General features: G+C 42.6%; 1 protein-coding gene across 2 annotated transcripts in view; it reads left to right on the forward strand.

Annotated features, from left to right (window-relative positions):
- Nucleotides 1-1,883: 1,883 nt before the first annotated feature.
- LOC140731472 (alpha-2,8-sialyltransferase 8F-like) overlaps nt 1,884-24,404 on the forward strand; it is a 66,277-nt gene continuing 43,756 nt past the window's right edge. The window contains exons 1-2 of one of the 2 annotated variants that reach the window (XM_073052956.1): nt 1,884-1,955; nt 2,994-3,083. In XM_073052956.1, the coding sequence (XP_072909057.1) occupies nt 1,939-1,955; nt 2,994-3,083 (107 nt within the window). In that variant the 5' untranslated portion in view covers nt 1,884-1,938. Of the gene's footprint in view, nt 2,037-2,993; nt 3,084-24,404 lie in introns of both variants that reach the window. The other variant, XM_073052955.1, reaches the window with a different exon arrangement.

Raw genomic sequence — 24,404 nt, forward strand, 5'->3', positions numbered from 1 at the left:
CCCACCCTGCCCTGCCTCGGACTGGAGCCTCGCCCTGCCCTGCCCTGCCCCACCTTGGCCTGGAGCCTCACCTCGCCTCGCCTCGCCCCATCCCACCTCTGCCTGGAGCCTCGCCCTGCCCTGCCCTGCCCCACCTTGGCCTGGAGCCTCACCTCGCCTCGCCTCGCCCCATCCCACCTCTGCCTGGAGCCTCGCCTCTGCCTGGAGCCTTGCCCTGTTTGGAACTGTCTGTCTGTGTCCAGGCCTTCGCTAGGTAGGTCTGGGTGTTTTGCCACTACCTAGCATTGGGAACTGTCTCATCATGTTCAGCATTCTGCATGATGAATCCTGGCCCTATGTCCTGTACCCAAGGAGGGGTACCAGCTCTGTGTTCTTCGTTCCTGTTCTCCCTTGACCAAGGCTTTGCGTTCCTGTCTCTTCCTCGACCAAGTCTAGGGATCTTGTCCAGTCCCAGTCACGTCCAAGGTCCTTGTCCTGTCCAAGCCATGGATTTATGTTCTCGTCTTGTCATGTGCCTTGCCCAGCCCAGGAGCACCTTGCCCAGCCCGTAGCTGGGGTTCCCTTGTCCTGTCTTGAAGTCTCACGTCCAGCTCTGTTGCCTCTCCTCATCCTGTAGCCACGTCTCGCCCAGCCCAGGAGCACCTTGCCCAGCCCGTAGCTGGGGTTCCCTTGTCCTGTCCATGAGTCTCACGTCCCATCCTGTAAACTCATCATGTCCTCACCAGGTTCTGGGTCCTTGTCCAGTCTCTGGCTCAGCGTCCAAGCCCAGGCTCCTAGTTCCCAGTTCTATGTCCTGGTTCCTCTGTCCTAGCCAAGTCCTAGCCCAGGCCCGGAGTCCTTGTCTGGTCCAGGGCCTGTGTCATGTCCAGCATCTCTTCTTCCTCACTTCCCTTGCTTCCTCCTCAAGCCTAGTCCTGTTGCTGGTAGTTCAGTGTCTGTGTCTTGCTTTTGGGTCCATTCCAACGACCCCCTTATGACATCTCAGTATCTTCCATTTTTATATCAGATTTCCAGAATCTGCCGTTTTTTTTGTTTTCAAGTGTAGATAGATCTTGAGAATCCACATATATGTTTATTTTTAGCGCCATTCCCAGTAGAGTGTAGAACGGGCTGCAGGGCAAGTAATTAATCTCCTGGGTACGAGCGATTAAATGGACGAGAAGATGTAATGTGAAAACTGCTGAAAGACTCAAACTGCTTTCAGAAGAGTTTGTAGTCCACACGGGCTTATCGATGGAGCTGAGTCCATGCATTTATTGGAAAACAAAACTGTACAGTGGAGAAACCAATGGCGTGGCTGTTCACTTACTCTCAGCCGCGGACAATGGCATAAAGAGCGGAAAAATGAATGTCCATCCCTCTGCGGATGGAGGTGTCGGTCAACTGGAAAAAAATACCTGTAACGCCTACAGAGGTCTGCCGAACGATGGGGATTTGAAAACTGCAATTGTTTAAATTCAAGTGATTTGTATTGGTGTCAAGAGTATTGACGACACTTTATTTTAAGATTCAGTCAGCAATCTGAGCACGGTCGGGGAACGCTGTTGCAAATGAGGTCTTATCCAAAAGTCGCATCCAACTAACGCCAAAAATAATATGTTGTTGAGAACCCTGGGAACCAGAACATGATAACCGATTATATTAAGTTTACAGAGCAAATAACCTTTTGGAAGAACTCAGCGAATCGAACAGCCTCTGAGCAAAGGGAGGAATTGTCAAAGTTTCGGGTCAAGAGTCTGCTTCAACTCTTCCCATAATTCACCCTTCCCCAAATGCAGCCGGAGCTGCTCATTTCCTCCAACAGGTTCTCTCCTCTTTCGCTATGGTTATCGTTAAAACGCGCAATAAGTAGGTGGAGCCACTGGGTGAACCGGTCGCTACAACGAAGGTAGAGTCACACTAGAAGTCAGACTGTCGAGTTTCTCTGATCGTTGAGCCATGAAATCAAAAGCAAGGTATTTCCTCCTTGTTGTAGTTTCTTCCGTTTGCTTCTGTTTCGTCTTTTGGAAAGGAAGAGAACAGATAAATAATTTCAGGTACGGAAAAATGATTTGCAAGTCATTTGACATATTTTCCAAGACGTGGGAGAATAATTTTTAAGAGAAGTCGGTTGGTAGTATTGATAATTAAATTGTTACATGGAAATATACTGAAGTTATCTCAGCAAATGATATTTGGTCTCGCCTCTTTACAACGGTAATTAACTTTTTTGTGAACAAATTGTTTCAATTAGTCAGTTTTTAGTCTGTATTTTTTAATTCTAAAGCATCCTTGGTTAAAAAAATTAAATGTGAAAGACTTGCCAACTAGTTGTGCAACAGGAAAGGATCAGTTGAACTGCATTCCCTAGGTTTCTTTACAAATTCGTCGAATCCAGCCGCGATAAACATCAAATAAGGAAGTCAGGGATAAAGAATAGGCATAGAATGATCTTGAGGTTAAATGATTAACCATATTTTTGTTAATGGCGGAGCAGGCACGGCAGGCCCACATAGCCTCTGTTTCTCATGTTTAGTTGTGCCGCTCTTTGACTTCAAAGAGACTTGACCTATACTTACATTACTGGAGGTGGTATTTCATTCATGAAAATATGCTGTTCCCATTGTGTGCTTGTGGGTCTTTAGAAAAACTCACTGCACAGTCAGTCTATATTGCCATATAACCCTCTCATAACTGTTACATATCCCATGAAAGTATTTTGTTTTCAAACCACTTAAAATATTCTACCCCTAAATGATGGGGCGAATGATCACTCTGAGTTATTGTGGGGTTGTGGAGTTATTGTAAGGTTAGTATTATACAGTTGAAGTCTTATTTATGCAAAAAGCTAAAGTTGAGCAGCCTTGAGTAATTGGTGAAACGTGCACGATATGGGGTTGGATCATTGCCGTCTCATTTAGAGGAATAACAGTTCTACTACACTAAGTGTTTTGGTTTTGAACTTCTTCCTCATTTTTCATGAAGCCAATTTTTAATATTTTTATTCATTATAGAATCAAGAAACAGATATGGAATGATCAAAAGGAAATAAATTCACCAGAATGTATGGAAATAGCCAAAATCCTCACACTTAAACCCAAAAGGTAACAAAACTTTCAATTCTGAGTCCAGCATCTCTGATTATATAAAATAAACCATTATATTGTCATGGTCCGGTCCATGAAATCCACGTCCCGGTTCATGGTCCGGTCCATGGACTCCGAACTCTGGGTCCTCTGGCTATCCATTGTTTCGGTTGGGTTTAATCACAGGCATCTGATTCTCATATTGGAGCTGGAATATAAGTGGCCCTGGGTTTGAGTGTAGTTGCTGGTTTGTCTTGTTGGTATCCTGTCCTTGCCTCTGTGGGGTAAGTCTGGATGTTCTTGCAGTTACCCTATGGTGGGATCTGTCCCATCCTGTCCTTGCCTGTATCGCCATCAAGTTCAGACGCCAGAGTGAGACCGGAGCCTTGCCACGCCAACAGAAGAAACTATCTATCGTTGAGCTTGGAACTGTCTCTTTGTGTCTCTGTGTTTAGTGTCCATGTATAAGTCCTGGCCCTATGTCCTGTCCCCAAGGAGGGGTCCTGGAGGTTCCAGTCTGTGTCCAAGCCCAAGTTGTAGCCTAGGCCCTGAACCCTGGTCTCGTCTAGGGCCAGTGTCCATGTCCAGCTATGCCTCTCCCCACCTCTGCGTTCCTGTTCTCCCTCGACCTAGACCAAGTCTGAGCTTCATGTCCTTGTCCAGCCCTGGAGTCCCACGTCCTGCCCTCACCTGGATCCGGAGTCCGAGCCCGAGTCAAGACCCAGGTTCCAGGTCCCTGTCCAGTCTCTGGCTTGGAGTCCTTGTCCTTGGATCATTTTCTTGGATCACTTTCTTACATAATAGAAGACACAATCTTAATAGACACTATAAAACACAACATCAGACTGAAATAGAAGGAAAGCTGAAGCTAGTGCTTGCGTCTGAGTTACGGAAAGAATATGTGATTAAGAAAAAGAAATTTTAGAACAAGACCAAGTAGAATGTAAAAAAGTACCAATTTCATGGTTACTTCGGAAACACTGATCAGATAAATTTGGGTTTAATTTATTTATTTTTTGTGGTGTAATATATAATTGATGTAAAAAATTGTATTGCACTAATCTTAATCGGACGTTTATTGTATTTGTCATACTCTCAAGACATAGTCTTGACCAATTTTTTTCTTCAATTTAAATATTCAAATCACTTTCCCATTTTTGTCTTGACTTATGGACTCCTTGTTTAATTGCCTGTTTTTGAATCAAATTATACATACAAGAGATACATTTTTTAATCTTTCCTTTTTGAATTAAAGTTTCTATTTCATTGGATTTTGGTAATAACATTGTTGGACCTAATTTTTCTCTTAAATAAGCCCTTAGTTGAAAGTAACAAAAAAGAGTGTTGTTTGATACTTTATATTTATTCTTTAATTGATCGAATGACATTAATATACCTCCTTCAAAACAATCTCCTATATATCTAATCCCTTTTTGAAACCAGTTATATAAAAGTATATAAAATTCAACCTTTTTGGACAAATTTAAGAGTTTTATTGGAACGAATTATTGGAATACAACTTCCACATAATCCAATATTACTTTTACTAGGTGATATTGAAGGGATAAAACCGATATCCAAATTGAATAAATATCAGAAAGAATTTATAAAAATTGCATTGGCAGTAGCCAAAAAAGCTATTGCAGTTACTTGGAAATCGGATACATATTTAAGTATAGATCATTGGAAGAAAGAAATTTATGGCTGTATTCCACTTGAAAAAATTACTTATAATTTAAGAGATAAATATGAAACATTTTTGAAAATTTGGCACCCTTATTTACAAAAGATAGGATTAAATATATAGGTGCTCCGAAGATGAAATAATTGGTTACTTGGGGAAAGAAATAAATATATATACTAAAGTTATTACGACCTCCATGGAGCATGTGGGGATCTTCCAATATCCAGGCATTCCTTTTTTCTTTCTTTCTTTCTTTCTTTCTTTCTATAGGGATGTTAGGGGGGAGGGGTTAAGGGGAGGGGGGATGGGTAACACATATTTTCTTTTTCACACTTTTATTCTGTAACTATTTGAAAACACAATAAAAAAAGTTTAAAAAAAAAAGAAAAAGAAAGAAATCAAAACACAAAATATATTAAAAGAAGTCTCATTAAGGTAAGTAATGTTTGCCTTGTTTTTATATTAAATCAATATATCATGTAAAAATGCTAGATATGTCTATATTAACATATTTTTACAAGAATTTTATGGGGGTACAAGAGTTATATGGCACATCTGAACTCGTGCGTGAAAAAATTGACACGGAATGTAAAAGGTTGGCCATCCTTGTCCTAGGCCCTCAGGTTCTGAAGGAAGTAGCTAGAGAGATAGCGGAGGCATTAACAATGATCTTTCAAGAATTGATAGATTCTGGCATTGTACCGGATGACTGGAAATCTGCTTTTTAAGAAGGGTGGGAGGCAGCAGAAAGGAAAATATAGACCTGTTAGCCTGACATCAGTGGTTGGAAGTTGTTGGAATCGATTTGTTAGGGATGAGATTACGGTGTACCTGGAGACACATGATAAGATAGGCCAAAGCCAGCACGGTTTCCTGAAAGAAAAATCCTGCCTGACAAGCCTACTGCAATTCTTTGAGGAAATTATGAGCAGGGTAGACAAAGGCGATGCATTAGACATGGTGTACTCGGATTTTCAGAAGGCCTTGGACAATGTGCTGCATCTGAGGCTGCTTAGCAAGATAAGAGCCCATGGAATTACAGGGAAGTTACTAGCGTGGGTGGAGTATTGGCTGGTCAGCAGAAAACTGAGAGTTGGAATAAAGGAATGTTATTCTGGCTGGCTGCAATTACCAGTGGAGTTCCACAGGGGTCAGTGTTGGGACCGCTGCTTTTTACAACATAATTCAATGATTTGGACAACGGTATTAATGAATTTGTGGCTAAATTTGCCAATGATACAAAGTGGAAGAGTAGGTAGTTTTGAGGAAACAGAGCCTGTAGAGAGACTTGGATAGTTTAGGGGAATGGGCAAAGAAGTGGCAAATAAAATACAATGTTGGAAAGTGTATGGTCATGCACTTTGGGGGAAGAAATAAACAGGCAGACTATTATTTAGATGGGGAGAGAATTCAAAATGCAGAGATGCAAAAGGACTTGGGAGTCCTTGTGCAGGATACCCTAAAGGTTAACCTCCAGGTTGAGTCAGTGGTGAAGAAGGCAAATGCAATGGTAGCATTTATTTCTAGAGGTATAGAATATAAGAACAGGGATGTGATGTTGAGGTTCTATAAGGCACTCGTGAGACCAGACTTGGAGTATTGTGTGCAGTTTTGGGCTCCTTATTTTAGAAAGGATATACTGACCTTGGAGAGGGTTCGGAGAAGATTCACGAGAATGATTCCAGGAATGCAAGGGTTACCATATGAGGAATTTCTGGCAGCTCTTGGGCTGTATTCCCAGGAGTTCAGGAGAATGAGGGAGGTTTGCATAGAAACATTCTGAATGTTAAAAGGCCTGAACAGATTAGATATGGCAAAGTTACTTTCCATGGTAGGGGATTCTAGGACTTCAGGATTGAAGGACGTCCTTTTAGAATTAAAATGCAGTGAAATTACTTTAGTCAGAGGGTGGTAAATCTATGAAATTCGTTGCCACGAGCGGCTGTGGAGGCTAAGTCATTGGGTGCATTTAAGGCAAAGATAGGATCTTGATTAGTCAGGACATCAAAGGGTGAAAGCAGGGAGGTGGGATGACTGGAAGAATTGGATCAGCCATGATTGAATGGCGGAGCAGACTCAATGGACTGAATGGCCCCAGCAAATCTAGTTTGAACTCTCTCCAATAGCCTTAGCAAACCCCCCCTGCCAGGATATTGGTCCCCCTCATATTCAAGTGCAACCTATCCTTTTTGTACAGGTCATGCCTGCCCCAAAAGAGGTTCCAATGATGCAGAAATCTGTATCCCTACCCACTGCTCAAATCCCTCACCATACATTTAGCCTCCACTTCATTCTATTCCTATACTCACTATCGTGTGGCACAGGCGGCAATCCTGAGATTACCACCTTTGAGGTCCTGCTTCTCTGCTTCTTTCTTAACTCCCTGTAGTCTGTTTTCAGGACCTCCTCCCTTTTCTTACCTATGTCATTGGTACCAATATGTTCCACGACCTCTGGCTGTTTACCTTCCTACTTCAGGATGTCGTGGCAACGATCAGAAACATCCCAGACCGTGGTATCTGAGAGGCAAACTACCATCCGTGTTTCTTTCCTGTATCCACAGAATTGCCTCTCTGCCCCCCTAACTATAGTCCCCTATCACTGCTGCCATCCTCTTCCTTGCCCTACCCTTCTGAGCAACAGGACCAGGCTCTGTGCTAGAGGCACAGCCACTGTTGCTTCGCCTAGGTAGGTTAGCCACCCCCCACCCCCCCACCGATAGTACTCAAACAGGAGTACTAATTGTTAAGGGGGACATTGGGGTATTTGGGGCACCGAATGTTGGAGTATTCTCTAGTATCTGACTCTTGCCCTTTCCTCTCCTGACTGTTACCCACTTATCTGTCTCCCGAGGCTCCTAGTGTGACTACTTGTCTATAGCTCCTCTCTATCACCTCCTCACTTTCCCCGACCAGACAAAGGTTATCAAGCTGCATCTCCAGTTCACTAACCAAGTCCCTAAGGATCTGCAGCTCGACACACCTGTGCAGATGTGGCTGTCCAGAAGGTTGTGAGTCTCCTCGACATCCCACATCTGACCCACAGTACAGAACACTGGCCTCACAGACATACTTACTGTTTCTTTTCTTCACAAGTAACTTACCTCACCTCGATGCATTATCACCAAAGACCAATTGAGCCAAATCCCTCCTACTCTGACTCCCTCTACTCCGTCACCAGCTCCTCTGATGCCTGCTCTATAAAGCTATCTTCTTTTTACATTCTTCCCACCGGTCTAACTCGTTGATGTACACATGCCTGCGCAATCATGCCTCGATCAAAACTTTTTGTTTTCCCGGCATAACATCACCTTCCATTCTAACATCACTTTGTGGTTTGACTTCAAATTTCATAGCAATATTTGCATTCGATATTTACTCGTTCAACCATTCTACTACAAGCTGCTTGGATGTATTCCTTAAACAATCTCCTTAACTGGAGTGTATGCACTGGCAGGACTGGACGAAGGGTCTCGGCCTGAAATGTTGACTGTACTCTTTTCCATAGATGCTGCCTGGCCTGCTGAGCTCCTTCAGCATTTTGTGTGTGCTGCTAGGCAGGCTTCACTCTCTTGCTTCTTCTTTCCTCTTTGGTGGGCAGCCACATAACTGCCCTCTTACGCTGTCTCTAGCAATTGTTGTACCCACTTCTCTGACACAATCCCATCGATTTCAGGTTCGGACAAACCTAATGCTAACAACTCCTCTAATACTCTCATGTCCCTTCTCGTCCTGAATTTATAAGGGTGTAACCTTTTGAAGATGCACTGTATTCCTTATTATCATTAAGGCAAAACTACCTGCCGTGTTCCGGCACCATTTTTGCAATCGTATTTTGTAGTTTTTGTTTCATCCTTTCCAAAATTCCACTAGACTGTGGTCTATAGGGTACATGAAATCTCTGCTTGATCCCTAAAAGTGCCATGGCATCTTGCATTAGCTGAGCCATGAAATGTGTCCCTTGTTCCAGTTTGGTACTCTGGGGTAGCCCCCAGCGAGGGAATATCCTTCTTAATAAGACTTCTGCAGTGGCCTTTGCTGAGTTTGCCTTAGCCAGGAAAGCTTCCGCCCATCTATTACTACTAGAATATATTTGTATTGTCCTGAGCTGGACAGTAAGGGACCAATGTAATCTATCTGCCAATTAGTCCAAGGCCCTTCCACTGATCTGGTGTGTCAAAGGGCTCCTTTCTTTACATTTCTGTCAGGATTATATTGTACACAAATCAAATAAATGTTGACATAATGCTCCACATCATTCTTCATCCTAAGCCAGCAGCCCACTTTTCCAGAGTGCCTGGTGTCCCCATAGATCATGGTACCAATGGATCATCTGGTTTCTTCCATCCAAAACCATAGGCTTTCCTTCATGAAGGACAACTCCATCTTTGACAAGCACTCCCGAGTACTCTTTTTGTATATTTCAGACAATTTTTAAAATTCTTGCATCTGATCCTTTGTAAAATCCACAACTTTAACCTGTTCCTTCTGCCTCCCAATCTCCCCAATCTGTGGCTGCCATTCCTACCCAAATAAAGCACCTTGCTTTGCCAGTTCGTCAGCCTTTCTGTTTTCCTCAGGAGATAATTTAGAGTGGGATTTCACCATTATGACTCCATATTTTTCCCTTTGCCAGCTCAGATATATATTGTAATAAAGTAGCAATGTGAGTGGCTTCCGGTCAGCTGAAACAAGTCCTCTGGCTTCCCACAGAGGCAAATGTTCTGTAAGGCTGTTCCAAGTGTATTTACTATCAGAGTGTAAGACTAACCCTGGCAGAAAACGTTCTGGATAGCTAACCACGTATGCTACAGTTGCCATTTCTGCTGCCTGTGCACTCATGGTTTTGTGTAACTTTAAAGCTACACTAGGCCTTTCCTGGCTACGTTCATCCTCTGCATATATGCCACACCCAGTTGTCCTCTCACTATTCTGTACTGATGAGCAGTGTTACGAAACCCCGTAACCAGGTAACTTACCAGCAAAGATAGCGGGATCAGCTGAGTCGGATGCTACTATTTTCAAACGTTTTATTCAAAAAGGGCACAAACGTATGGTTAATACAAAACATTCAGATCATATACATCGTCAAAACTCAATCTAAAACACCGGTGTAATAATAATCAATCAGAAATAAGCTCTATAGTTGTCTAGGGGTAATACTGAGTCCAATTGAAATATAAAGAGTCACTCAGAAGTTTGCAGGCTTTTCCCTTTTGGGAACCACTGGGGTTTTCACGTGGTAGAGAGAGAGAGATGATTTAGAAAGGATAAACACTTGCCCGTTGTCTTTGCAGAGCAAATCCTTGGAATCAGGGGAGCAGGCTTCCCCGTTGTTAGTTAAAAGCAGTCTTTCGTTGGTTCTAGCCACAGATTCAAAATTTGGAATCTAACGCACGTGGCTTCCTTCAAAATGGCTTCCCGCTCCCACGGGAATCGGTATCGTGCTTCTTTGGTGTCTCCTTGGTGCGTCTGAGGGTTTCCCCCCCTCAGACCCTCCTTTATACTTCTTCACGGGATCGCAGGTGTCAATCAGGTTGCAGGTAATGTGATCTCTCTCTCAACCAGCCCACTTTGCCCGAGGGCTTTTCACGTGGTCTCCATGAGACAATAGTCAATGTCGCCTTTATTCTGCTTCTTGGGAGAACGTGGTCTTCCGCACGTCTCTCTCTCTCTCTCTCTCTCCCATTTTCCTGTGTCTATTCAGCACGTCTCTTTCTCTCTTGGGTCAGTTGACCCCCCCTCGACTAGGGCTCTTGCGATTCTCACAAAGGAGGGGGCCGAGGGCATAACAGCAGCCATCTACAAAAATTTTAAAATAAGGTTTTTCTTTTTCCTTTGTGTTTTTGTTCTCAGGCATTACTTTATCTGATCTGCTTTCACCCCCTCCTTTTTGTTCTGACACAAATGGATCCTTGCGATCATTTGCTCTCATAACGTGACACTCACGTTCACTTTCTCGGTACACCGGGTTTTTGGCTAACATTGAGGTAATGTTTACTCATTTCACACTAATATTTCTCCCTTGCAACGGCAACATCCATCTAGCAATTCTGTTTTGGCTTACTGAGCCATCTTTAATCCTTCTATCTGGCAGTAATTGTATGGGGGTGTGTTCTATCAGTATGTAAGTGGATTAAGTCCCACTATTTTGGCAAAATTTTGTACCACCCAGAAAACTGCCGGCAAGTATTTTTCATACAGTATACCCCTGTTCTACTGGTGAGAACATGCATGATGCATATGTTACTGGTCTTAACTTCCCATGCATCTCCTGTAACAACACTGCTGAGAGGGTGGTATCAGTTGTAGCCACCTCCAATGAGAATGGCTCATTCGGATTTGGGGTTTTTACAGTATGTACAGTGGCTAGCGCCTGCTTCAGAGCTGTAATGGCCTGGGTGTGTTCTGATTTCCATTCCCATGCCATATTCTTTTTCAGTAATTCCATTAAAGGAGCCGCATTAGTGGAAAATCCATCAATGTGATCTCTACAGTATCCTACCAGCCCCAGAAAGGACCGCAGCCCTTTCCGGTCTCGGGGAATAGGCAGTTTCATAACCAATTCTACTCTTTGCTTATCAATTTCTCTTCTTCCCAATGTCAATTATTCCCAAATAACAAAGTTCTTATTTCATCGTTTTTGTTTTTTTAGGGTTTACCTTTAGTCCCAGTGCAAGTAATAATTGCAACAATTCTGCCAATAACTGATAATGTTCCTGCTTGGTTTCAGTCTGCAGAAGCAGATCAACTTTGTATTGTACCAAGCACTCAGGACTTGAAAATTGTTTTAACCCTTTGCCTAAGCATTGGTGAAATATTCAGTAGATGGGGAATTATGGAACCCCTGTGGTAGGGCAATCCAAGAAAGTCCCTGAAAAGTAAATGCAACCTTGTATTGACACTCTCATTTTAGTGGGATAGACCAAAATCCATTATTTATGTCTAAAACTGAACCATTGCGATCTTCCATTCTGTTTGACCACTGTCTCTGTGTTAGTTGCTACAGCTGAGGCTGTTAATGGGGTTACTTTATTTAGCTCTCAATAGTCTATTGTCAACCTCCAACTGCCATCTGGTTTCCTCACTGGCCATATGGGTGAGTTATTAGTGCAGACTACAGGCCTCAGTACCCCTTGCTGTATCAAACTCTGTATTATCTTACCTATATCTTCCTCTGCTTTTTGGGAGACCCATATTGCTATTGTTGTGTGGGGTCTAAACCTTGTATGCACACACTACCAGTCATCCTTCTGATCATTGCTCATCTCCTCTAGTTTTATCCACACTGCACCCATTGTGCATAGTCAATCCCAAATATTCTCCTGCTGGGATCTGCATGTAGTGTATTTTATTCATGCCAGTTAGCATCTACCAAATCATACAATTAACTGTGTCAAAACAAAGCCCCGCTTTGCCCATGTAATCCCACCCCAGTATATGTTCCTGATCCCAGGGTAATTCCACCAACACTATCGAATGTTCCAATGCTTTGTGTCCTATCCTTATTTCCAATGGTAAACTCACATGTCCCACTTGCGAATGTCCTGTGAATACACTTAGGATAATTTAACCTTGTATCTCCCAATTTGCTTTACTTACATTAGTGGTTTGGGATTCTCTGGTATCTCATAAAAGTAACAGGGCAGCCTCCAACCCTACCACTCACTAAAGGTCTTCCAGTTCCATTCCACCTTGTGTTACACTCCGATGTTGGTGAGGCCTGACACCATCATTGAAGCTCAGGGTACAATTACGTCCCACTGGCTCAAGGTCACCTGACCTACCTGGGCCACCAGCTTACTGGTTCTTGTACAGGGCTACAACCAACATTGTTTCATGGTTCTACCCTACCCAGCCTTGTGTATTTGTGTCTTTCAACTCTGGCCAGTCCAAAGCAGTTTAATGTGGCGACCCAGACATAGTCTAATGAGATTACAGATCGTTTCTTTGGTAGGTCTGGCATTTTACATAATAAGTAGCTACTCATCTGAGAATGGTCTCAGATTTAGCAGGTCATTATCTGAAGTTCCTTGTGTCCGCATTGAATTGTTCTGATTAGATTGTCCCAGGGTAAGAATCAGTTCACAGAATGGGGGGAAACAAAGACAATAGGTTTGTCTGCTTTCCCTGTGCTTTATTTGTCAAATCCATTAATTATACACTGTAGTTTCTTCTGGCCACCTAGCTGATCGAGTAACCCGTTTGCAGGCCACTGGTTGAGTTGAGCACAGAGACAAGTGAACCTCGTGGAGCAGCCAGCTGAATGGGCTTGACCTTCACCTCTGGCACAAACACTCAATCTGGCCCAGCACTTAAATCAATCAAACCTCTGGTCTTTCCTCACTCTTGGGCTTGGGTCCCATCACTTTGACTCTGCCTCATGTCCATTCACTTCTCAGTTCTGCCTCCAAATCCACTCCAACAATGGACAAGCATTGGCTCAATCCCCGCCTTCGGGCCTGGGTCTCACCGCCTTGATTCTGTCCGTACATGCCACGTCACTACCTTTCTGCACCTTTCAGACGTCAGTTCATACCACAAAAATGCTAGGTGATACAGGCAGTCAGAAGCTCAATTCCGAAAGGGAAGTTACAGGCAATTGATTGCAATGATCATTTACCAGAAAGATTAATAAAGTAGTTAGTGGTTTTCTTTGTTTTATTTGCAATGGGCAAGTAGTTGCTGTGCTTCATCTGCACCATCTTAAACTGAAGCATATCTGAAAGAGGTGGGAACAGACTAATATGCCTCTTAAATCCTTTCTACCATTCATTAAGATCATGACTGATCTTCGATCATCAACTAATTTTCCAGTTTCAGCCACTGAGTTCCAAAGGGATTATCCTTTATTTGGAAATTGTGATCCATCCAGTCTAGATCCCTCAACTAAGGAAAACAAGCTTCAGATGAACCTAACAAATTCTGCCCATCTAAGGCCCTCATACTAAAGAAGTACCAGTCAATACTGGGGAAGTTGAAATCACCTACTAGAATGTGCTGTTCTATTAACAGTATGTCTTGACATGACCTGCCTGCAAATCTGTTCCACTGGATATGTGGTTCTTAACCTCTCACATCACAGAGTGAGCTTTGAAATTTCTTTGAGATGCATACATGGTCGATCTGGTTTACTGTTAGCTGGCTTGGTGACATCCATATTGCCTTGCTCATTTACTTGTGTGTGAATAAGCTTCCTCCAATAACTAGCCAGAAGTTAGCACAAGTTTCAGAAAATCATTTCCTATTTTTGTTCATTTCTCTGGGACCATGCTTCACTCTCTACTGTTAATATCCTGCATTATCCCTGCTTATTTTGGCATTAATGTCCGCAATGAAAATGGTCAAGTTTTTTTCCCTTCCCTCTGCTGATGACCGCACTGAGTGTTAAGCAGAATTTTATTTGTCGTCTTCATTAGCATTGCTTATTGGTGCATCACGTTGGATAACTCAAGCTGTGATATTCTTGTGCTTGGTTTTAAAGCTAGCACTGATGGTTCTGGAACTGATGGCTTGCCATGAGATCATGCCTCTATGTGCTTTTGGTTTCTTCATGAAGGCTACACTCTCTGTATGTGGTACATCATCATTTTGATGGCCTGAGTAGATGATACTTAACCTGTTTGCCAGTTGAATCTCTCCAGATGACATCCATCTTGTCTCAGTCAGTCTGAGAATTGACTTTTTGTATCTTTTCATCTCATTTGCTATGATGATGAATTTTCCTGTCTGGTACATGGTTCTCACTGTTGTGTATTTGATATTTCAATAATATTTGAGTAACCTTGTGATTGTGTATATTGTTTGCTCAGGCATTCTTGTTAGTTTAAATAATGAATTATGGCTTTTATGTAAAAATATGTTAACTGCATACATCATCATGCTACTACGTGATACGTCTGTGCCTTGCTTAAAGTAAAGACTTAGCTAGATCTGCATTACCTGACTCCTGTGTCTTCTTTGGAAGTAATTTAATATCTTGAAGTTAAAACACATAACATTGGCGATTAGGTATTTTAAAATGACCCCAAAACGGCTACTGACCTGTTCAAGTGAACAAAATGTTCAAAATAAAATTGTGTGAGAAACAGACAGCCTGAGCACAGGGAGGTCAAGCTTTGTTTTAAAAAAGGCGTTCTTCAGAAGGGAAGATAAAATTATTTTTAAAGAAAATTCAGAAAATGGAAGATTCAGTGTTTCCTAAAGCATGAGTACTGGGTGATAATAATCACAGAAAAGTCGGAGATGGCTGGCTACATCGGAAAGATTGATATTTAATTATACAATGGCTAATTGGCTCATATATACTAAACTATTGGAACAGTATTTTAAAGCAAATGAAACAGCAACAAGAAGTGAGTGCCAATTTTACTGAGTACATTGAGCTTAAAGGCATACAGTTTGCTTCAATATTTGACTGCTCCATTGAAACCAGCTGAAATGAGCTGTGCTGTTATTCTAAAAGTAATGCAGGAACATTTAGAACAAAAACCATTGCTGATTGGAGAATGCTTCAGGTTTCATAAGTGGAACCAAAAAGAAGAGGGGTCCATTTCAGTGTACATGGCTGAATTGAAGAGATTGTCTGAGCATTTTCAGTTTGGTAATGGGTTTAATGGTACTTTAAGATTCTACAAACTAAATGATCTCTTAAAGAATGCCTCCTAACTGAAGCACAACTTCAGTGGAAATTGATATTCCAAGGAAACCACAGACAGAGGTGCAGTCAGGAATGAAAGTGAGTGTGAACAAAACTGCAATGCTGAAACAAGAGACCTGCTTGGCGAAACAGATTTAAGTTACCATTGTGTCAGGGGCTCACATGCACCTAATACATGTTGATTTAAAGGTAAAACTAGCAGAAAATAGGAAGGAAAAGCAAAGAGTTCCTGAAAAGAGAATTTAGAGAGCTAGGTAGAAAGCTGAAAAGCACGACCTGCCAGGTAGTAATTTCTGAACTGCTGCCTGTGTCATGTGCTAGTGAGGGTAGAAACAAGATGATTTAGCAGATAAATGTGTGGCTGATAAGCTGGTGCAAGGAGCAGGGCTTCAGGATCCTGGACCATTGGGATCTCTTCTGGGGGAGGTATGACCTGTTCAACAGTGATGAGTTGCACCTGAACCCAATGGGACCAATGTTCTCAGGGGCAGGTTTGTTAGAGCTGTTGGGGAGGGTTTAAACTAATTTGAAAGGAAGGTGGGAACTGGAGTGAGGGGACTCAGGATAGGATGGATGGTAAAAAAGTCAAGATAGCATGCAGTTAGACCATCAGGAAGGGCAGGCAGATGATGGGACTTAGTTGCAGCCAAGAAGCTGAGTATCAAAACATTAGAGATGCAGAATCAGAAAGGATAGCAAATATGGTACTCAAGGTGTTGTATCTAAATGCACGTATTATATGAAATAAGGTGGATGATCTTATTGCACTATTACAGATTGCCAGGTATGATGTTGTGGTCATCACTGAATCATGGCTGAAGGATGGTTGCAGTTGGGAGCTGAATTCCAAGGTTACACATTGTATCAGAGGGATAGGAAGGTAGGCGAAAGGGGTGGCATGGCTCTGCTGGTTAAAACTGGCATCAAATCAGTGAAAAGGTGTGATATAGGATCAGAAGATGTTCAATCCTTGTGGGTTGAGTTAAGAAACTGCAAGGGTAAAAGGACACCGATGGAAGTTACATGCAGGCCTCCCAACAGTGGCTGGGAGGTGGACCACAGGATACAACAGGAAATAGAGAAAGCATGTCAAAGGGGCAATGTTATGATAGTCATGGCAGATTTTAACGTGTATGACGATTGAGAAAATCAGGTTAGTAATGGATCTCGAGAGTGAGTTTGTTGAATGCCTAATAGGATACAGAACTGGGACCCCTCCTTAGGAACAGGACATGAGGCTGGGGCTCTACACAGAGTCAGGAACCTTCCTAGGGAGCAGGACGTAGGGCTGGGACTCGGGTTTTTGTCATTGAAATGATAGACCAATTAGCCTGACCTCAGTGGTTGGGAAGATGTTAGAGTCAATTGTTAAGCTTGAGATGATGGAGTACTTGGAGATACAGGACAAGATAGTACAAAGTCAGCATGGTTTCCTTCAGGGAAAATCCTGCCTGACAAACCTATTGAAATTCTTTGAGGAGATTACAAGTAGGATAGATTAAGGGGATACAGTGGATGTTGTATATTTGGACTTTCAGGAGGCCTTTGACAAGGTGCCACACATGAGGCTGCTTACCAAGTTAAGAGCCTATGGTATTACAGGAAAGTTACTAACATGGTCAGGGCATTGGCTGATTAGTAGGAAGCAGTGGGTGGGAATTAAAAGATCCTTTTCTGCTTGGCTAGTGACTAGTCGTGTTCCACAGGGGTCAGTGTTGGGACCACTTTTTATGCTGTATATAAATGATTTAGATGGTGGAATAGATGACTCTGTTGCCAGGTTTGCAGATGATATGAAGACTGGTGGAGGGGCAGGTAGTGTTGAGGAAACAGGTAGGATGCAGAAGGTGTTAGACAGATTAGGAGAATGGGCAAGATAATGGCAAATGAAATACAATGTTAGAAAATGCGTGGTCATGCTCTTTGGTAGTAGAAATAAATGTGCAGACTATTTTCTAAATGGGGCAAAAATCCAAAAATCTGAGATGCAGAGGGACTTGGGAGTTCTTATGCAGAACACTCAGAATGTTAACTTGCAGGTTGAATTGGTGGTGAGAAAGGCAAATGCCATGTTAGTATTCACTTCAATTGGTTTAGAATACAAGAGCAAGGAGGTGATGCTGAGGCTTAATAAGGCACTGCTGAGGCCTCACCTTGAGTATTGTGAACAGTTTTGGGCCCGGCATCTGAGAAAAGATGTACTGGCATTGGAGAGGGCCCAGAGGAGTTTCACAAGGGTGATTCCAGGAATGAAAGGGTTATCATACGAGATATGTTTGATGGCTCTGGGTCTGTACTCGCTGGAATTCAGAAGGATTGAGGGGGGATCTTTTGAGTTTTGAAAGGCCTAGACAGATTAGATGTGAAAAGGATATTTCCTATGGTAGGAGAGTCTAGGTCAAGTGGGCACTGCTTCAAGGATAGTGTGGTGACCTTTCAAAACAGAGATGTAGAGAAATTTCTTTAGCCAAAGGTGAATTTGGGGAATTTGTTGCCATAGGCAGCTGTGGAGTCCAGGTCGTTCGGTGTATTTAAGGCAGAGATTGATAGGTTCTTGATTGGGCAAGACATCAAAGTTTACAGGGAGAAGACTAGGAACTGGGGTTGAGGAGGAGAAAAAAAAGATCAGCCATGATTGAATGGTGCAGCAAACTTGATGGGTCAGATGGCCTAATTCTGCTCCTATGTCTTATGGTCTTGTGGTCCAAAATGCAACAAAGTAAAACACACAAAAAACATATCTTGGGCAGACAAAAATAAATGGTCTGCACAGGCAAGAGAAAGCACTAAAAAGTCAAGTTGTACTTTCAAAAAGAACACTAATCTGGACTCTGTTGACAAGAAAGCCTGATATGATGAGACTGACACAGGATTGTGCAGTCTTGAGATTTACAATGTAAAAATTAGCAATAGACAAGAACTATGGCTTACACCAGAACTGAATGGCAAATTAATTAAAATGGAATGGGCCACTGGCTCACCTGTTTCAGTCATTCCACAAAATGGGTTTCAAAAGTACATTTAATGTCAGAGAAATGTATACAATATACATGCTGAAATGCTTGTTCTTCATAACCATCCACAAAAACAGAGAAGTGCCCCCAAAGAATGAATGACGCTTAAATGTTAGATCTCCAAAGTCCCCCCCAGCTCCCGTCCTTCCCATGCATAAGTGGCAGCATGCAACAATCCCCCCTCCCTCCACCAGCAAAAAAAGAGCATCGGCACCTCTGCCACCGAGCACTCAAGCATGAGCAAGGCATCAGCAAAGACACATACTCGCAGTACCCCAAAGACGACATTGTTCACCTGACATTCGACATGCCACAGGCTATTTTTCTCCCTGATAAGGGAGAAAGAGGTGTCTCCATTTCACAGCGAGGGGGGAGACATAACAAACAACTCGCTGGTTTATGATGTTAAAAGTCTGTTGCGTCGCTTTTCCGAGCTTTGTGCCCAAAGATCTCGGGTCTCTGGGAACACAGCTTCAGATCTTCCATCTCCCACCAGTCTTCTGCTCGGACACTGACCACTGATTCCCCCCCACCCCACCCGTCTCCAGAGCCATGACAACTTGGTCCTCCAAAGGCGAATGGAGCTCTCAGGCCGAGCTCTTGGTGTGCTGAACAACGGCCAGTTGTGATACCCCGAAATCACGAGAGTGGGTCCCATTTCCACCAAGAACCATAGTTAGTGTGAAACTCTGGGTCAGGGTCTTCAAAAGAACCATGAAAGGGAAAATTAGAGATATTAAAGATGGAAATATAGCTGTTTCTGAAGATGCAAGCAAAAGAGTCACTGTTAGGTGCCATTATCCCTCCTGAGCTCTGCCTTCTATGTGACTGGCTTTTCAAAATTACCACACTGAAACCCAGCTGGATGAATGGAAGGCCAAAAAGGAATGAGTCAATGGAGATGTGGAAACACAGAATTCATCAGATGTTGTGAATGAGGAAATCAAGAAGAGAGATCAGGTCAAAAGGGAGCAATAGAAAGATTAATAAGAGCATACTGCAGTGAACTAAATGCACCTTCCTAAGATCACAATACACAAACTAGAAGAAGAAAACGAAAGGAAGAGATGGAGAAAAAGAATGTGAACAAGAAACAGAATGATGTGAAAGAGAGAAGGAACATGAAAAAGGAGAAAAAGGATCAATGTAGATCCAGAGAGAGAAAAGGAGAAGAAAGGTATCCAGAGCTGTCAGAAACAAGTCCTGAAGTCTCAAGGTTGATTCCAGCAGCCCCCATGGAGGAGACCCCAGGGCCTGGGATTGTTTTTGCAGAAGTAAGTCTTACCTGCCAAGTGGAGTGATCCCCACTGTCAGGAAAGATATTATCCCACAAGAGTAATAAATTCTCCACAGCAATTAAATCTTTCATCCTGAATAGGACAATTCTAAATGTATTTGGATTTGGATGTATTCTACAATTCTAAATGAATCTGGACATGCTTTGGATGTCTGTATATATTTGGATGTCTACTGAGTTAAAGTTTATAGCTAAGCAGAGATGAGTGTTGAGTATTTGATATTTGAATAATATTTGAGTAATCTTTTGTATATACATATAGGATGATTAAGCATTCTTGTTCATTTAAATAATTACGAGTTATATGTATAAATACACTAATTGCATACATCGTCACTGTACCATGTGATACATGGACATCACACTTAAACTCTTAGGAGGCAGTGATCATAGCATGATAGAATTCAACCTGCTGTTTGAGTGGGAGAAGATGAAGTCAGATGTATCAGTATTACAGTGAAGTAAAGGGAATTAGAGGCATGAGAGAGGAGGTGGCCAAAGTTGATTGAAAGGGGATGCTATCAGGGATGATGGCGGAGCAGCAATGACTGGAGTTTCTGGGGGCAGTTTGGATGGCATAGGATAGATAAATCCCGAAGATGAAGAAGGATTTTAAAGTGAGAATGAGGTAACTGTTGCTGACAAAGAAAGTCAATGACAGCACAAAAGGAAAAGAAAGGGCATATAATATAGTGAAAGTTAGTGGGAAGCTGGCTTGGGAAGCTTTCAAAACCAGCAGAAGGCAACTAAAAAAATTCATAAGAAGAGAAAAGAATAGTTAAGAATGTTGGATAACTAGTAATGTAAAAAAGGACACCAAAAGTTTTTTTGTCAGATATAACTAGTAAAAGAGAGACAAAATGGATATAAGACCACTGAAAAATGACACTGGAGAGGGAGGAATGGGGGACAAAGAAATGGCAAACAAACTTAATGAGTATTTTGCATCAGTGTTCACTGTGGAATACATTAGCAATATTCAAGAAGTTCAAATTTTTATGGTCTTATGGAGTGTCAGGTATCAGAACTGTAGTTGCTGTTATTAAGGAGAAGGTGCTTGGGAAACTGAAAGGTCCGAAGGTAAATAAGTCACCTAGACCAGATGAACTACACCCCAGGGTTCTGAAAGAGGAAGCTGAAGAGATTATAGAGGCATTAGTAGTGATCATTCTGTTAATATCTGAAATATGCTTCTGGAGGAGATGGTTCAGGTAGATACAATGACAACATTTATGGTCACAACATTAAAGAAGATCTAAATAGGCACTTGAATCACAGGGGCATGGAAGGCTACGGACCTAATGTGGGTAAATAGAATTCATAAAGAAAGGTAAAATGGCCATTGTGGACATGGTGGGTTGATTATGCTTCTATGGTGTATAACTATCTCTCAGAAGCCTGTCTACATTCTCATCTCTACCCACCTTCCCACTTCACGTATAAAACAGGTCATTTTTTAAAAAATCGAGGCATGACTGCACAGGCGCGCAGTTGTCAGTGAGTTAGACTAGTGGGAAGAATTTAAATGCAGGGAGTTTTTCTTCAGAGAATTGATCAAGGCTTGATTGCGCAGACATGAGGACATCAGCGAGTTAGACTGGTGGGAAGAATTTAAAAGGAGAGAGTTTTTTCAGCAGTTTGATTGAGGCACAATTGCCAGGCGCGTGGACACCATTGAGTTAGACTGGCGGGAAGAATTTTAAAAGAAAACAGCTTTATAGAGCGTGCAACTGAGCAGAGGGAGTCAGAGTAGGAGAACTTTGTCAAAACGAGGCTTCAGTGATAACGGGCTGAGGCAAGGTAAGTTACTTCTGAAGAATAGGAATAGTAAGAATGTCTGTGAGGCCAGTGCTCTGTACTGGGTGTCAGATGCAGGATGTCTAGGAGACTCCCAGCCTCCCGGATGGCCACATCTGTGCCAGGTGCATCAAACTGCAGCTCTATAGGGACCAGGTTAGGGAAATGAAGCTGCAGATTGATGACCTTCCTCTGGTCAGGGAAAGTGAGGAGGTGCTGGAGAGAACCTATAGGCAAATAGTCACACTGGGGCCTCAGGGGACAAATAGGTGGGTAACAGTCAGGAGAGGGAAGGTCAAGAATCAGATACTAGAGAGTACCCCTGTGGCTGTCCCCCTTAACAATAAGTATTCCTGTTTGAGTACTGTTGGGAGGGTGGGTGACCTACCTGTGGGAAGCAACAGTGGCCGTACCTCTGGCACTGAGCCTGTGGCTCAGAAGGGTAGGGAAAGGAAGAGGATGGCAGCAGTGATAGGGGACTCTATAGTTACGAGGGAAGACAGGTGATTCCGTGGATCCAGGAAAGGAACATGGATGGTAATTTACCTCCCAGCTGCCAGGGTCCAGGATATTTCTGATTGCATCCACAATATCCTGAAGTGGGAAGGTAAGCAGCCAGAGGTCGTGGTTAATATTGGGTAGGGAAAGGGAGGAGGTCCTGAAAAAAGAATACAGGGAGTTAGGAAAGAAGTTGTGAAGCAGGACCTCTAAGGTAGTAATCTGGGGATTACTGCCTGTGACACACGACGGTGAGAATAGGAATAGAGTGAGGTGGAGGATAAATGCGTGGCTGAAGGATTGGAGCAGGGGCAAGGGATTCAGAATTCTGGATCATTGGGACCTCTTCTGGGGCAGGCGTGACCTGTACAAAAAGGATGGGTTACACTTGAATTCCAGGGGGACCAATATCCTGGAGGGAAGGTTTGCTAAGGCTGTTGGGGAGAGTTAAAACTAGAATTGCTGGGGGGTGGGAACTGAACTGAAGAGACACAAGACATGGTTGGCTCACAAATAAAGAAAGGTCGTAGGCAGTGCGAGAGGGAGGATAGGCAGGTGATAGAGAAGGAATGCACTCAGAATGATGGTTTGAGATGTGTCTATTTTAACGAAAGGAGTATCATGAACAAAGCAGATGAGTTTAGAGAGTGGATCAGTACATTGAGCTAAGATGTTGTGGCCATTACAGAGACTTGGATGGCTCAGGGGCAGAAATGGCTACTTTGAGTGCCAGGCTTTAGATGTTTCAGAAAGGACAGGGAGGGAGGCAAAAGAGGTGGGGGTGTGGCACTGCTGATCAGAGATAGTGTCATGGCTACAGAAGAAGAGGAGGTCATGGAGAGATTGTCTACTGAGTCTCTGTGAGTGGAAGTTAGAAACAGGAAGTGGTCACTAACTCGGTATTTTTTATAGACCAACCAATAGTAACAGGGACATCAAGGAGCAGATAGGGAGACAGATTCTGGAACAGTGCAGTAATAACAGGGTTGTTGTGATGGTGGATTTTAATTTCCCTAATATTGATTGGCATCTCCATAGACTGAGGGGTTTAGATGGGGTGGAGTTTGTCAGGTGTGTTTAGAAAGGTTTCCTGACACAGAATGTACATAAGCATACAAGAGAAGAGGCTATACTTGATCTGGTATTGGGAAATGAACCTGATCAGGTGTCAGGTCTCTCAGTGGGAGAGCATTTTGAAGATAGTGATCATAATTCTATCTCCTCTACCACAGCATTGGAGAGAGATAGCAAACAGACAATTTAGGAAAGTGTTTAATTGGTATAAGAGGAAATATGAAGCTATCAGGCAGGAACTTGGAAGTATAAATTGGGAGCAGATGTTCTCAGGGAAATGTACGGCAGAAATGTGGCAGATGTTTAGGGGGTATTTGTGTGGCGTTCTGCATGGGTGTGTTCCAATGAGACAGGAAAAGGATGGTAAGGTACAGGAACCATGGTGTACAATGGCTGTTGAAAATCTAATCAAGAAGAAAAGAAAAGCTTAAGAAAGGTTCAAAAAACTAGGTAATGATAGACATCTAATTCTTTCAAAAATAATGGCTAATCGGCTGGAGAATATTCCAGCTAAAATTATCTCTCAAGACCAAACAGGTTTTGTAAAGTGCCATTATTCCTTCTCTAATGTTCGGAGACTGTTAAATGTTATATATTCATCCTTTTCTACGTCTCCCCAGCGTGTTGTCTCTCTCAATGCTGAAAAGTCATTTGATAGAGCTGAATGGAAATACTTATTTAGTGTTTTAGAGAAATTTGGCTTTGGTATTAATTTTAAAAAGTGGATCAGAATGATATATAAAAGCCCTGTTGCTACTGTTATCACTAACAATTGCAGATCTTTTTTTCAGCTTTCATGGGGTACAAGACAAGGATGTCTGTTAAGTCCTTTATTACTTAATTTGGGGCTGGAACCCTTGGCTATTGCACTTCGTGAAGCTGAAGATATTCTGGTTCTGGTCACCAAATTATATTAAAGATGTCAACAAAATAGAGAGAGTACAGAGGAGATTTACTAGAATGTTACCTGGGTTTCAGCACCTAAGTTACAGAGAAAGATTGACCAAGTTAGGTCTTTATTCTTTGGAGCGTAGAAGGTTGAGGGGGGCTTGATAGAGGTATTTAAAATTATGAGGGGGATAGATAGAGTTACATGGATAGGCTTTTTCCATTAAGAGTAGGGGAGATTCAAACAAGAGGACATGATATGAGAGTTAAGGGGCAAAAGTTTAGGGGTAACATGAGGCGGAACTTCTTTACTCAGAGTGGTAGCTGTGTGGAACGAGCTTCCTGTAGAAGTGGTAGAGGGAGGTTAGATTTTGTCATTCAAAAAAAAATTGGATAGGTATATGGTCAGGAATGGAATGGAGGGTTAT

This window comes from Hemitrygon akajei, chromosome 8 (assembly GCF_048418815.1).
Source record: "Hemitrygon akajei chromosome 8, sHemAka1.3, whole genome shotgun sequence".
In the NCBI taxonomy this organism is placed as follows: domain Eukaryota; kingdom Metazoa; phylum Chordata; class Chondrichthyes; order Myliobatiformes; family Dasyatidae; genus Hemitrygon; species Hemitrygon akajei.